This window comes from Salmo salar, chromosome 01, assembly GCF_965601325.2.
Source record: "Salmo salar chromosome 01, fSalSal1, whole genome shotgun sequence".
Taxonomy (NCBI): domain Eukaryota; kingdom Metazoa; phylum Chordata; class Actinopteri; order Salmoniformes; family Salmonidae; genus Salmo; species Salmo salar.
Window position 1 is genome coordinate 53,776,186 of NC_138291.1, and position 15,881 is coordinate 53,792,066.

At 44.2% G+C, this 15,881-nt stretch overlaps 1 protein-coding gene across 1 annotated transcript; it reads right to left on the minus strand.

Moving 5' to 3' along the window:
* Positions 1-6,024: 6,024 nt before the first annotated feature.
* On the minus strand, positions 6,025-15,528 carry fignl1 (fidgetin-like 1). The gene is made up of 2 exons (XM_014199780.3): positions 15,265-15,528; positions 6,025-8,282 (listed from the first exon to the last, which is right to left on the minus strand). Exons 1-2 carry the CDS (start codon positions 15,341-15,343, stop codon positions 6,331-6,333), a joined length of 2,031 nt encoding a protein of 676 aa, XP_014055255.1. The 5' UTR covers positions 15,344-15,528; the 3' UTR covers positions 6,025-6,330.
* Between the last annotated feature and the right edge of the window lie 353 nt (positions 15,529-15,881).

Consider the following 15,881-nt stretch of genomic DNA (forward strand, 5'->3'; position numbering starts at 1 on the left):
CTTAAAGAAATCTCTGGAACATGCTAACATCTCTGTTGACGAGTCTACGATACGTAAAACAAGAACGGTGTTCATGGGAGGACACCACGGAAGAAGCCACTGCTGTCCAAAAAAAACATTGCTGTACGTCTGAAGTTTGGAAAAGTGCACCTGGATGTTCCAAAATATTCTGTGGACAGATGAAACTACAGTCAAGTTGTTTGGAAGGAACACACAACACTGTGTGTGGAGAACAAAAAATGCACAGTACACCAACATCAAAACCTCATCCCAACTGTAAAGTATGGTGGAGGGAGCATCAGAGTTTGGGGCTGCCTCAGGGCCTGGACAGCATGCAATCATCAATGGAAAAAAGGAATTCCGAAGTTTATCAAGACATTTTGCAAGAATCTGTCTGCCAATGAATCTCAACAGAAGTTGGCTGATGCAACAGGACAACAACCCAAAACAAATAAGTAAATCAACAACAGAATGGCTTCAACAGAAGAAAATATTCCTTCTGGAGTGGCCCAGTCAGAATCCTGACCTCAACTCGATTGAGATTACCTCAAAAGAGCAGTTCACACCAGACATCCCAAGAATATTGCTGAACTGTTTTGTAAAGAGGAATGGTCCAAAATTCCTCCTGACCGTTGTGCAGGTCTGATCCGCAACTACAGAAAACGTTTAGTTGAGGTTATTGCTGCCAAAGGAGGGTCAACCAGTTATTAAATCCAAGGGTTCACATACTTTTCCCACCCTACACTGTGAATGTTACACGGGGTGTTCAATAAAGACATGAAAACGTATAATTGTTTGTGTTTTATTAGTTTAAGAAGACTGTATTTGTCTATTGTTGTGACCTAGATGAAGATCAGATCAAATGTTATGACCAATTTATGCAGAAATCCAGGTATTTCCAAAGGGTTCACATATTTCTTCTTGCCACTGTACATGATGGTAGAATATGACATTATTCTGGGTGTCAAGTGTCTGGATCTGCCATCCCAGCACCAGAGGAATTCTGTGTATCTGTCCCGGTCCGGCTGTGGGGAGCCTTGCTGTTCTGACAAGCTTCCACCAACCCTCTGGCATGTGCGCACTACTTGCATTGCTGGCTGATTTTACAAAGTTTCAATACTGCAGCCAACGCCAGAACTCTGAAATATTAATCAGCGACTTGACAAAAATATAATGAAAAATACATGAAACCTTTTCATGGTCTTCCAGTTTTTCAAAGATTGTTTTATGAAAATTGTCGTGCACAATCTTTAACCGTCTCCTTCTCAACCAGTGACAGTCTATTTACAGAAAGACATTCAACTTAAACTACATTCAAAATCTCTGTTGACTCCTTGTACATCTGGAGAACTAAGACTTGGCAGAGAGGGCAAGTTTCAGCTTTAAGGGGAGGACAGACAGTCTTGCATTTGGTGAAACATACCTGAATAGCTTAGTGAGATGAGCAGGATACAAAAAGTACTTGTTTTGGGATCATTAAAATATGGATTCTTACAGAAACATTCAATTACAGTTTTCCTGTCACATACCAGCTTAATAGCATACGGTCACCGTGACAGGCAGAGGCAATACAAGGCAGATCAGTGGGCAAGCCTTATCATTAGATCAGAATACTCCCATCCATTAATTAAGTCAATGTTTCAGGAACATTTTGGATTCTCCGTTTGAGAATTCGTTTTTATTTTATTTAAGTCAAATTCTTATTTACAATGACGGCCTACCAAAAGGCCTCCTGCGGGGACTGGGATTAAAAATAAAAATATAGGACAACACATCACGGCAAGAGACACCACAACATAAAGAGAGACTTAAGACAACAACATAGCATGGCAGCAACACGAGGACACAGCATAGAAGCAACACAACAACATGGTAGCAACACAACATGGCAGCAGCACAAAACATAGTACAAACAATTAGGCACAGACAACAGCACAAAGGGCAAGAAGGTAGAGACAATACATCAGGTGACGCAGCCACAACTGTCAGTAAGTGTCCATGATTGAGTCTTTGAATGAAGAGATGGAGATAAAACTGTCCAGTTTGAGTGGTTTTTTTGCAGCTCATTCCAGTTGCTAGCTGCAGTGAACTGAAAAGAGAAGCGACCCAGGGATGTGTGTTCTTTCGGGACCTTTAACAAAATGTGACTGGCAGAACAGATGTTGTATGTGGAGGATGAGGGCTGCAGTAGATATCTCAGATAGGGGGGAGTGAGGCCTAAGAGGGTTTTATAAATAAGCATCAACCAGTGGGTCTTGCGACGGGTATACAGAGATGACCAGTTTACAGAGGAGTATAGAGTGCAGTGATGTGTCCTATAAGGAGCATTGGTGGCAAATCTGATGGCCGAATGGTAAAGAACATCTAGCCGCTCGAGAGCACCCTTACCTGTCCATCTATAAATTACGTCTCCGTAATCTAGCATGGGTAGAATGGTCATCTGAATCAGGGTTGTTTGGCAGCTGTGTGAAAGAGGAGCGATTATGAAAGAGGAAACCAAGTCTAGATTAACCTTAGCCTGCAGCTTTGATATGTGCTGAGAGGACAGTGTCTAGCCATACTCCCAAGAACTTGTATCAAGCTCTAAACCCTCAGAGGTAGCAATCACACCGGTGGGGAGAGGGGCATTCTTCTTACCAAACCACATGACCATTTGTTTTGGAGGTGTTTAGAACAAGGTTAAAGGGCAGAGAAAGCCTGTTGGACACTAAGACAGCTTTGTTGTAGAGCGTTTAACACAAAATCCGGGGAGGGGCCAGCTGAGTATAAGATTATCATCTGCGTATAAATGGATGAGAGAGCTTCCTACTTCCTGAGCTATGTTGTTGATGTATAATGAGAAGAGAGTGGGGCCTAGGATCGAGCCTTGGCGTACTCCCTTGGTGACAGGTAGTGGCTGAGCACAGATGTTCTGAATTTATACACTGCACTCTTTGAGAGTGGTAGTTAGGAAACCAGGCCAAAGACCCCTCAGAGACACCAATACTCCCACAAGAATGGAATTGTCTACCGTATCAAAAAGCATAAGACTAGTCAATAACAATAGCAGCACAATATTGCTTAGAATAAAGGCAATAGTGACATAATTTAGGACCTTTAAGGATGCAGTGACACATCCATAACCGGAGCTGAAACCAAATTGCATACCAGAGAGAATACGATAAAACATGAAGAAAGCCAGTCAGTTGATTATTGACATGTTTTTCCAATACTTTTGATAAACAGGGCAAAATAGAAATTGGCCTATAACAGTTAGGATCAGCTTGATCTCCCCCTTAAATAAAGGATGCGCCGTGGCTGCCTTCCAAGCAATAGGAACCTCCCCAGAGAGGAGAGACAGGTTAAAAAGGTCAGAGATAGGCTTGGTGATGATAGGGGCAGCAACCTTAAAGAAGAAAGGGTCTAAACCATCTGATCCAGATGTTTTTTTTGGGGGGGGGGGGGGGGGGGGTCAAGTTTAAGGAGCTCCCTTAGCACCTCGGACTCAGTTACCGCCTGCAGGGAGAAACTTTGTAGTGGGGCAGGGGGAAAAGAGGGAGGAGCATCAGAGCTTGTCGCAATAGAAGGAGTGGGAGATGAGGAAATGTTAGATGGGCAAGGAGGCATGGCTGAGTCAAATAGGAATCCTGAATTAATGAAGTGGTGATTAAAAGAACTCAGCCATGTGCTCCTTGTCAGTAACAACCACATCATCAACATTAAGGGACATGGGCAGCTGTGAGGAGGAGGGTTAATTCTCCAGGTCTGTAACCGTTTTCCAGAACTTCTTGGGGTTAGATCCAGAGAGAGAACTGCGCCTTAAAGTAACTAACTTTGGCCTTCCGGATAGCCTGAATGCACTTATTTGCCTGAACGAGAGCTAGTTTATCTGAGTATGCATGTGCCTTTCGCAGACCTGCCAACCCTGTCCAGCTTTTTAGAGTACCAGACGCACGTGGAAAATTGGAGATACAACTCACCTGCATAGCACTCGCCGAATTGGGGTTTTCTTTCCCCTGCACGCTCGTGCGCGTGCCGTTTGTGAGTCTGATCGCAATTATAGAATTGTACCAAATCAAGTATTCTTGACAGCATTCCATTTACACATGATAAAAGTCACTAACAAGACATAATTACAAAGAAGATACAAAGGGCCTTTATTCTTGGAGTTGTTTTATTTTATTAAACAAAATAAGTTATTTGTTTAGGTACAAAATTTTATCCACGATAAAACATTAAAAAAAAAAAAAACACTAATATGATAAGAACAAATGTTTGAAGAAGAGCATCAGTATCAAATAAAACATGTTATCCATAATAAAACCGAAAAACCTATGATAGGAAACAGTGGGCGAGAACAAATCTTCTGGAGACCTTCAAATGTTCAGGAAATCATTACCTAGACAGATTTGCCTGGTAGCTAGCAGATTTAGCCTTACGCAGCAGGGCATCAGGGTAGACTTCTCTGTGGAAAACAGTTCCTCTGGCAATCGTTGAAACCTTCTTGGTAACGAGGGGACTCAGCATGTCTGTACTGAGGGAGTCTCTGTACTGGGTTTTGTTCTTGGAAACGAGACTGAATATTCATTCACAGTCTGCATTGCTGTGGAATATGACCAATATCCCTAGCATCACAGCCGAAAGGTGGGAGTAGACAAGGCTGCCCCCCCTTTTCATTGTGCCGATGTCTCTCTAGGCCTGATCCGTGCACATGTTCACCAGACTCTGCTCAGAGGTTGTTGCCTGATAGAGTCTAAACTCATCTCCACCAGATCAACAAGGGCTCCCTCAGGAATAATGCAGGGAAAGCATGCCATGAAAAGGTTGAGGGATGAGAACTTGACAGTCTGCCTTTTGGCAATGTCAGCGACCACTGCATGCTGAAGGAGCACATCTCCAAATGTAAATTCAGCAACATGTAGTCTACTGCAAAATACAATTATTTTCTGACATCTGCATAGAAAGTCTTCAGATCCAGCTTGCCTTGGTCCCCAGGTTTAGTCTCTAAAGCAGAGGAACGCTTGTCACCTTACAAACAGGGCCAATCACTAGGGCCAGCTCACAAGTTTTAGACACGGCTCCTAATCAACACTAAAAGCTAAATCATTTTGAAAACATAAAAACAAAATGATCGCGTCGATACAGACTGGTTACCGCAAAGGGAATCTGAACACTGTTCGCTAGAAGAGTCCGGTGTTTCAGCCTACGTAAAGGTGCTTATTGTATTTCTTTGCAGCGCATACATCAATTCAGATTTTCGAAATTGACAAAATCTCAAATCTAATGCAAAGGCATTTTAGAAGCATTGCCTCTATAGCTGATACCGGACACTCATTCATTCTTCATCGCCCAATCTTCTAAACTCCCGACTCCATTTAATGCCAAGATTTTTCTATTTATTTTTTATTATACTTTTGTAATGCTTTTTGTGACGTGGATCATAATTACAGTTACTGTCTACCAGGATGTGTGATCCTCGTAATGTTAGGTGGAAAATACAACTAATCGTATAATGATGTTTTATTCTCCATGTCCGTTGACACAAACTCCATACACGTCTGTGTGTTGCAGCTCGAGAATCAGGATGTTAGATTTACTCAGTGGATTTATTTTTTATTAAAATGTAAATAAAATAAATCAGGCCCTATTCATTTCTGCGCACTTTTAACTCAGACCTCATACCTGCATACATGGACAGAGAATTGCGTAGTTGGTACGCAAAATGCGTGCGTGTTGGCAGGTCTGCTTTCGCCAAATGGAATTGTTGAGGTGGAGTAATTTTGCCAGATCAAAGGTCGAGGTTGAATGTAAACTGTAAGGGATGAAAATATGCAAGTGACAGGGAGACACTAGGCCTCATTGAACAAACATTGATGATGACAAGAAACTGAAAGCTGATGTAGGCCTGATTTCATCTGCTTTGGATAAACAGGTAGCTAGCTAATGGAGTGAATAGGGAATATTTCCCGTAATCCGTCCTCAGAAAAACACTGTCACATTTCCTCTCTGTGTTACAAAGGAAAACCTGTTTGCTGTGCAACGCAATAGAAAACATTTAGCAAATTTATTAGGAACATATTACTTACACCAACATCTTATTTAGTGAATCAACAGTGTAGAAAAACAAATAGCCTATATTTGGAAATAAACATTTTGCCATGGATTAGTAAATGAAAAATCAAGTTAACATTGAGACAGATTATTAAAATAGTCTCTTTTTATGGTGGAGTCTGTTGCGGGAAATCTAAAATGCAATTTTATTTACTCAACATAAACTAAATAAATCCCCAACAGCAGTAAATAGCAAATATAGGCTAATATGTGTAATGTGAGTCCATACCGCTTCCCTGATCAACGACCACAACCAAAAGTATTGTTCCACTCCTCATAGAGCTCCAGGTCTTTGGCTGAGACGCTGGGCCTCACGATCCTCAGGGCCTCCTGGAAGTCACAGTGGTGGATGGGCCGTACCTGGTCCGGGGTGATGGTGGCAATGTCACTGAGCTGGATGCTCCGGATGGGGCCTAGCGCTGCCTCCCGGCACAGTCCTGTCATATCGGCCCCGGAAAAGCCCTCCGTCCCTGTGACCACGTTCTCCAGCTCTTCCTCTTCCAGCTGGCTTTTCTCGCAGGCCATGAGGTTAGAGACTATCTGCCGTCTTGCGGCTGCCTCGGGAAGGGGGATGTATAGGCGTTTGGCAAGGCGGCGCCGAGCCGCCTCGTCTATCTCCTGAGGGCGGTTGGTGGCCCCCACCACCAGGATGCGGTCGTCGGCTGAGGTGGCCGCCCCGTCCAGCTGAACCAGGAACTCAGTCTTTATCCGCCGGGATGACTCGTGCTCCCCGTCCGTACGCTGGGACAGCAGAGAGTCTATCTCGTCGATGAAGATGACTGCTGGCTGGTTGCAGCGGGCAATGGCGAAGAGTGCTCTCACCATTTTCTCTCCCTCCCCCACCCACTTTGAGGTGAGAGAGGAGGCGCTGATGCTGAAGAAGGTGGCGCCTGACTGGCAAGCGATGCACTTCCCAATCAGAGTTTTTCCTGTCCCCGGGGGCCCAAATAGGAGGATGCCTTTGGGTGGACCACGGAGGCCAGTGAAGATGTCAGGACGGAGCATAGGCCACACAACAATCTCCTTGATGGTGGCTTTGGCAAACTCCAGGCCAGCAATGTCATCCCAGGCTACGGGCGGCCCGTGGTCCATAATTTCACTCATGATCAGCTCGATGATCTTTGGCTCAAAGTTTTTCAGACGCTCGTCTACTGGCTGAGTCTCCTGGGCATTGTTGCTACCGACCCCACCCTCCTTGTCCTCCTGCCTTGGCATTGGGGACACAAATTTGGAAAATGTCCCCCGTGGCCTGTTGGCCCCCAGTGACTTCTTCGTGGCATTCCCCATGGCAACCACCGTCCCAGGGGGCTGCTGAGCTCTCTGGGGCTGGTGGGAGTGCTTTTTCTGCTGATCAACAATAAACTGCTCCCTTGCAGTTTTGAAGTTAGTGCCACCACCACGTGGGTCTTGCCCTCTAGATGCCCCCCCTCTGCCACTCTCTCCACAGGAGTTATAGAATGTCTTCCTCTTGGAGTGGTTAGTGTTGAAGAAGACAGACTGGTTCGCTTCAGGGCCTGGATGTGGTGGAGCTGAGGAGTGCTGGCCAAACAGAGACTGAGCACTTCCTGAGGGGCCAGCAGAGGAATTGGGGTGGCTGGGGAATCCCTCAGGGCCTCTTGGTCTCTCTGCAGTAATACTCTGTAAATTGCTGAAAGTGCTGTTGCCCGCAGCCTTGGGCCATGATGTGGGTCCCAGGGGGTTGAATGGAGGCTCTGCAGCTCTGAGTCCAGTGGAGGAAACAGGCAGGGAGCTACCTCTGCTCTCTTGTCCAACAGTGACGTTAACATCTGCAGGTGTCACCAGGGACTTTCCACCCCTTGTCCCAGCCTGAATCATCTTCTGCACGCACGGCAGCTCCAGCACATTTGCAGTTGTCAGGGACGACTCCCATTTGTCGCTGTGGTTCCTCTGACTGCGGGCCAGGTGCAGTGCGCTCTCTGCATAGTTGTTAAGCCCCGTGCGAGGGTCGTCCGAGTCCAGCACTGCGGCATAGCGCTCAGAGTAAGTCCTGAGCAGGCTGGCCGTGCCAGCCTGAGAGAGCTGGGAGCTCGCCCATGCATATTGAATGGCGAGGATGTGTGCCCGATAGGCGTCTGCCGTCTGCTCAGGTGCGCAGGTGCCAGATGAAATGTCAAAGGACCTCCTCTGCCACTCGCCTAGGTGTGCACCACTCATGCCTGGCGTGCTCCAACCTGTTTGAGAAATGGGGGACAGGACTCATTAAAAATGCATGACCCAAGAAGCAGCCAGGCAAACAATAACACACACACAGAGAGAGAAGACAGTCATTTTATAAAGTTGTGTTGACAGCCTGGTCTCATAGACTAGACTTAACATAGTAAATCTGGGACACTCAAATTTGTATGATATGTCACATTTGGTATGGTTACATTAAGACAGAAGGTTACATAAGGCAAAAACGAAAGAGGGTGGTTGGTCAGGGTTGCCCGTTCGAATCTCACAGACAACTTTAGCAACTTATTACTTTTCAGCTACTTTAAAACTACTAGCATGTTAGTTAACCCTTCCCCTAGCCTTAACCAAACACCTAACCTTAACCCCTAACCTAGCTAACATTATCCACCTAGCTAACGTTAGCATTAGCTAGCAAACCGCCTAAAGTTGGCTACAACAAATTGGACTTCGTAACATATTGTACGAATTGCAATTTGTAGTAACATATCATACGAAATCGATGATTGACATCCACAAATAAATACATAGTCATCATAAGATGGAATTCCCCTCGACAAAATTGGGGAAAACTAACATTATTTCCCAATGACCCACATTGTAGAAGAGCCATCTTTGTCATCGATGTTTATTTATACAGAAATCACAAAAACATACCAAAAAGCTGCTGCGCTGTTCAATGTACAAATCGACCTGAATTTAGAAATTGAGATTTGTATTTGTCACTGGCCTACACAAAATACCACATAATGTCGAAGTGGAATTATGTTTTTAAAATGTTTTACTAATTAATTAAATGAAAAGCTGAAATGTCTTGAGTCAAAAGTGTCTTCCTTACAAATTTAAATAAGCATGCCCCATTCAAAAAATGTAGAACCAGGAACTGATATAGCCCTTTGTTCACTCCAGACCCAACTGCCCTTGACCAGCACAAAAACATCCAGTGGCGTACTGCATTAGCATCGAATAGCCCCTGTGATATGCAACTTTTCAGGGAAGTTAAGAACCAATATACACAGGCAGTTTGAAAAGCTTTTCTAACAGAAATTTGCATCCTGTAGCACAAATTCAAAAAAAGTTCTTTCCACCTGGCTACCCCTACCCCAGTCAACAGCACCGCACCCCCCACAGCAACTTGCCCAAGCCTCCCCCATTTCTTCTTCACCCAAATCCAGATAGCTGATGTTCTGAAAGAGCTGCAAAATCTGGACCCCTACAAATCAGCCAGGTTAGGCAATCTGGACCCTCTCTTTCTAAAATTATCTGCCGAAATTGTTGCAACCCCTATTACTAGTCTGTTCAACCTCTTTCGTATTGTCAGAGATTCCCAAAGATTGGAAAGCTGCCGCGATCATCCCCCTCTTCAACGGGGGAGACACCTAGACCCAAACTGCGACAGACCTATATCTATCCTACCCAGCCTTTCTAAGGTCTTCGAAAGCCAAGTTAACAAACAGATTACCGACCATTTTGAATCCCACCGTACCTTCTCCGCGATGCAATCTGGTTTCAGAGCTGGTCATGGGTGCACCTCAGCCACGCTCAAGGTCCTAAACAATATCATAACCGCCATCCATAAGAGACATTACTGTGCAGCCGTATTCATCGACCTGGCCAAGGCTTTCGACTCTGTCAATCACCACATTCTTATCGGCAGACTCAACAGCCTTGGTTTCTCAAATGACTGCCTCATCTGGTTCACCAACTACTTTTCTGATAGAGTTCAGTGTGTCAAATCGGAGGGCCTGTTGTCCGGACCTCTGGCAGTCTCTATGGGGGTGCCACAGGGTTCAATTCTCGGGCTGAATCTTTTCTCTGTATATATCAATGATGTCGCTCTTGCTACTGCTGAGTCTCTGATCCACCTCTACGCAGACGACACCATTCTGTATACTTCTGGCCCTTCTTTGGACACTGTTAACTAACCTCCAGACGAGCTTCAATGCCATACAACTCTCCTTCCGTGGCCTCCAAATGCTCTTAAAATGCAAGTGAAACTAAATGCATGCTCTTCAACCGATCGCTGCCCGCACCTGCCCGCCCGTCCAGCATCACTACTCTGGACGGTTCTGACTTAGAATATGTGGACAACTATAACTACCTAGGTGTCTGGCTAGATTGTAAACGCTCCTTCTAGACTCACATTAAGCATCTCCAATCCAAAATTAAATCTAGAATCGTCTTCCTATTTCGCAAAACAAAGCATCCTTCACTCATGCTGCCAAACATACCCTCGTAAAACTGACCATCCTACCGATTCTCGACTTCGGCGATGTCATCTACAAAATAGCCTCCAACACTCAACTCAACAAATTGGATGAAGTCTATCACAGTGCCATCTGTTTTGTCACCAAAGCCCCATATACTACCCACCACTGCAACCTGTACGCTCTCGTTGGCTGGCCCTCGCTTCATATTCTTCTTCACACGTTACGGTGGTGGGTAATTTACTGGGGGGGGAGGGGTATTACATTGCACTATTTTTCTCTGGTGATAGTAAATAAATATCTAAAAAAGTATTTGTCTGGTTATTTGTACTTGTGTTTGAATCAGACACTCAGTAAAATTGTACTGCTTTGTACAGGAGTTATGTAGATGAGGGCTTGGGGGTCTAGCCTTACTGTCTACAGCTGGACAGCCATTCAACATAGCAGGAAAGATCTCATTGAAAGGACACAACACGACCCAAGTTAAGGCAAATGCCTTGAGGGTCTAGTCTCCCAAAAAATATGAAAAACTTTCTTGGCATTCTCTTAACCAGCTTCATGACGTAGTCACCCGGAATGCATTTTAATTAACAGGTGTGCCTTGTTAAAAGTTAATTTGTGGAACTTAATGCATTTGAACCAAATCAGTGCTGTCACAAAGTAGGGGTGGTATACAGAAGATAACCCCATTTGGTAAAAGACCAAGTCCATATTATGGCAAGAACAGCTCAAATAAGCTAAGAGAAACAACAGTCCATTATTACTTCAAGACATGAAGGTCAGTCAATGTGGACAATTTCAAGAACTTTGAAAGTTTCTTCAAATACAGTCGCAAAAACCATCAAGCGCTATGATGAAACTGGCTCTCATGAGGACCGCCACAGGAACGGAAGACCCAGAGTTACCTCTGCAGCAGAGGATAAGTTCATTGGAGTTAACTGCACCTCAGATTGCAGCCCAAATAAATGCTTCACAGGGTTCAAGTAACATACACAACTCATCAACTGTTCAGAGGATACTGTGAATCAGGCCTTCATGGTGAAATTGCTGCAAAGAAACCACTACTAAAAGGACACCAATAAGAAGAAGAGACTTGCTTGGGCCAGGAAACACAAGCAATGGACATTAGACCAGTGGAAATCTGTCCTTTGGTCTGATGAGTCCAAATGTGAGATTTTTGGTTCCAACCGCAGTGTCTTTGTGAGACGCAGAGCAGGTGAAGATATGATCTCCGCATGTGTGGTTCCCACAGTGAAGCATGGAGGAGGAGGTGTGATGGTGCTTTGCTGGTGATACCGTCTGTGATTTATTTACAATTCAAGGCACACTTAACCAGCATGGATACCACAGCATTCTGCAGCGATACATCATCCCATCTGGTTTGCGCTTAGTGGGACTATCATTTGTTTTTCAACAGGACAATGACCCAACACACCTCCAGGCTAAGTAAGGCCTATTTGACCAATAAGGAGAGTGATGGTGTGCTGCATCAGATGACCTGGCCTCCACAATCACCCGACCTCAACCCAATCGAGATGGTTTGGGATAAGTTGGACCGCAGAGTGAAGGAAAAGCAGCCAATAAGTGCTCAGTATATGTGGGAACTCCTTCAAGACTGTTAGAAAAGCATTTCAGGTGAAGCTGGTTGAGAGAATGCCAAGAGTGTGCAATGCTGTCATAAAACCAAAGGGTGGCTACTTTGAAGAATATAAAATATATTTTGATTTGTTTAACACTTCTTTGGTTACTACATGATTCCATATGTGTTATTTCATAGTTTTGATGTCTTCACTATTATTCTACAATGTATAAAATAGTAAAAATAAAGAAAAACCCTTGAATAAGTAAGTGTGTCCAAACTTTTGACTGGTACTGTACGTGTGGACATGTTTTCAAAACCACACTCCAACATTTACTGTAGGGTTCCATGTGTGAAAGCAGCATCGTGGAAAGACACTTGACCAACTGGTGTGTGGATGTAGTCCTTTGTGTTGTTGCACACGTCTATTGCAACTCTGGTTGCCCTTTCTGCCGACATGTTTGTTGGGTCCAGGAAGCTGGTGTCGCCTTGTACAACCTTGTCTCCACTGCTCTGGAAGTAGGTCTACAGTGGGTGTGGAGTGGTCAACAAATGTGAGGTGGATGTACCGTGTTGATGAATCTGTGTTGTGTTGTCAGTGACTGTGATGCAAAGGTAGTTGTGGAAGGCGACACACGCCTTCGCAATGGTCTCAGCTTTCTCTGGGGCAACCTCAAGGGCTCATCTCACAATCCTCCATCTGGCAGCAAGGATCCCAAAGCAGTTCTTTGAAATGATTCTGGCTCCTGAGTGGCAATAGTTGTAGATCTTCTTGGTGTCATCAAGGCCAGAAGAACCTTTGAATAAAAGGGTTACCATTAGTATTGAAAAGGACCATGAAGGCTATCAAATGTGTACTGTCATAACTGTGTAGCCTATACTTTGGACATAGGACCTATCCTCTTATTGGGATGCCAGATCACTTTTATGTGAGGCATATCATTACAATGTTTATATTGGTATAATTTTCACATGTATATAGTCACATGTATTTCGCGCATCTTACCTGGATTTGGTCGGTACCTTGCGTCGCAGACTGCCATCAGGATCATTGAGAAAAATCCATTTTAGTTGTAGTAATCGCTGCCCGAGCTTGCCGGATCTGAACATGTTTTCTGTAGACAGCTCATGCACAAAACGGATAATTCCAGCAGTCCTCTGAACCTCTGGCGATTTCGGCCCATTAAGCAACAAAATCTTCCTTCGGGACATGCCAGATAGTGTGGCACACTTCCATGATGATGGCACAAACTGTTGAGATTCCTAACTCTGCGACACTTTTCTGTGTTCTGCCACTCGCTAAAACCACCAAAGGGTCACAGACAGCCTTTCTGCAGCACTTACAGGCAAGCTGTGAGTTCTCTCGCGCGAGATGTATGGGGCAAGTCGGCAAATCTGGCAACCGACATCCGAAAGTATTGAAAATGTCTTTCCACGTCACTGCTTCACAGAGGTTGGACAAGAGAAGTGTATTCTCCATCATCCCCTCTAAGTGTTAAGTGGATTTACTTGCCACCCCCCCCCCCCCCCCCTTCTCCTCTTGAGTAGTAATAGCAGTACAAGCTCTAGCAAATGCAATTCAAATTAGAGACATGTTTGCTTCTATGGCTAAAAAGTAGTGTCATTAAGCATAGAACACCAGACTAGCCTGGCATGTAACTAGCATTTGTAAACAGGCATATAATACCAGATCCGGAAGTTCAAACGTCTTCGCTAGCTAGAGTCAAAGAGTGCCTCAGCCCCTCTTGAATGGTAAACTACTTTGGCTCCCCAAGCCCCCAGTGGATATACACTACACAAAACAGACTTCCTCTCTGGGTGGAACGCAACAGAGTCCGCTGCCACCTTAAACCATTCTCGAATGCCACAATTGAATGAGTATAGGAACAAACGTCAAAGCAATGTAAAACTGGGATCCCCCTCTGTTTTTTTAAACAAAGGCCAAAACTGCTTTCAAACGTGTTTTCCTGTTGTTTGCATTAAGAATTGATGTGCATTGACTGCTTGAACACATGTTTCTTTCCTATGGCTCTAGCATTAAATGCATCTCAAGAGGAATATTTATCTCGCATAGCACACACAAAAAGCCGACTATGTAAATATATCAACTATGGGGTTGTCTGATTTTGTTTTAGTAACATTACATTGCAAAACATTGTAGTACTAGAAAGTAACATCCTGAGTGACAAAGAATAGGCTTTGAATTACTTTGCCAGCAGCTACTGTAGGCTACACAACGCTGTCTGAGTTGAGCGCATTATTAGACTATTTAATTCCCTTCATCGGAACATCGGAGTGTCATCAACAATCATGCGGAGAAAATAAAATATTTGATCATATATTTAGTGGAACAGGCATGCTTCTGTCTGTATTAGGCAATGCAATTTTCAAAACTGCACAGAATAAGAAAATTGTGTTTGAAAAAGGTAACGTTTTTGTTGTGGGCCAAGGTGATAATGGGATATTTTCCCCCCAATGCGGGCGGGGCGCAGACGTTCTGTCTATTATCTGACTGTAAATATACCAAACATTACATATCATATTAATGTCAGTGTACTGGATCTACCCCCGAGTCCAGTTGGTGTTGAAGAGATCGTCACATAACTTCACTTATTCAATGTGTCATGTCAAGTAGCTAACTTCACATTTTAGCCATATGGCACATTTCCGAACTCCAGTTGGGATTATGAATTTTACGTCCGAAAGTGGAAGATAATGTTTTTGGAATATATTTACCCACTAGTCTCGGCGTCATGGTCCCCTAAATTACTGTTGTCATTTGTGTTCAAGGTTGTCATTTTTTTTTACTCGCTCCGAGCATATTTTCATAACACCTGGCTGGATAACTAAGTGCAGCGCGACTGAAACGAGATGATCTGGAAATTTAGCGGGCACGTTTTGCAGGCGACCAGGCTAGGAAAATGGACAGCTTTATAAAAAAAGATATATTCTGTTCACATAGTGGCTAGCAGTATTTCAATCCTCTCGATGGAGCAGTGTGGATAAAGGTAACATTTGGAGTACAGTGGTATATCCCATCCCTGCATTGAGGTACGCGTTCCGACCCAGTGCACGTCGTAAACAAGCGCGGTAGGGTCGGTATCTTCTAGCTAGCTAGCTAACTAGCTAACTAACTAGTTGGCTTACCTAGCAAATGACCAATTTAACTGGCGTGTTAGACAGATCTCGACTTACCACAGATTCGTAACAAACAGTTGTAGCTGGAAAAATTGAGAATAACTTTTTGCACCATGGAAAAGTGTTTATATCCCATTCACAGGCCCAGCTGGTACAAAAAGGCTTCCCGTCCATAGGAAGAGCAGCGAGAGGTTTTACTCCGCCCAAAAACTGCCCACGAAGTGACGAAATGTTGTATGAAGTTCAATGAGTGTCGAATTTGGTCAACAATAAAAATATATTTCTACATGAGGTTTATTTGTTCGAATATAAGTTTCGTAATGGTTAGGTTGTTACGAATGCACTGGTATAAGTGGACGTACGAGGCACTTTGGCAACTTTCAGAAGAAAATAAAAGACTTTATAGCCTGTTGTCATAGCAACAGATAGAGGACTCGTCACAGATATTTCACTGTGGAGTGCCAGGGGGCGTAAATTCAGATAATTATCAGATTGTCCGTTCGCTCTGAATTTATGTTCAGAGCGCACACTGGACTCTCTGGCTGAGGAGTAGCGTTGATCCGAGTGTTCTGACATCACAACTGCAGCCAAGCACCCAAGCTAACTGGCTAAAGTTAGCTAGCTTGTTAGCTACTTCCTGACATAAATGAGAGAACACCTCACTCTGACCATTT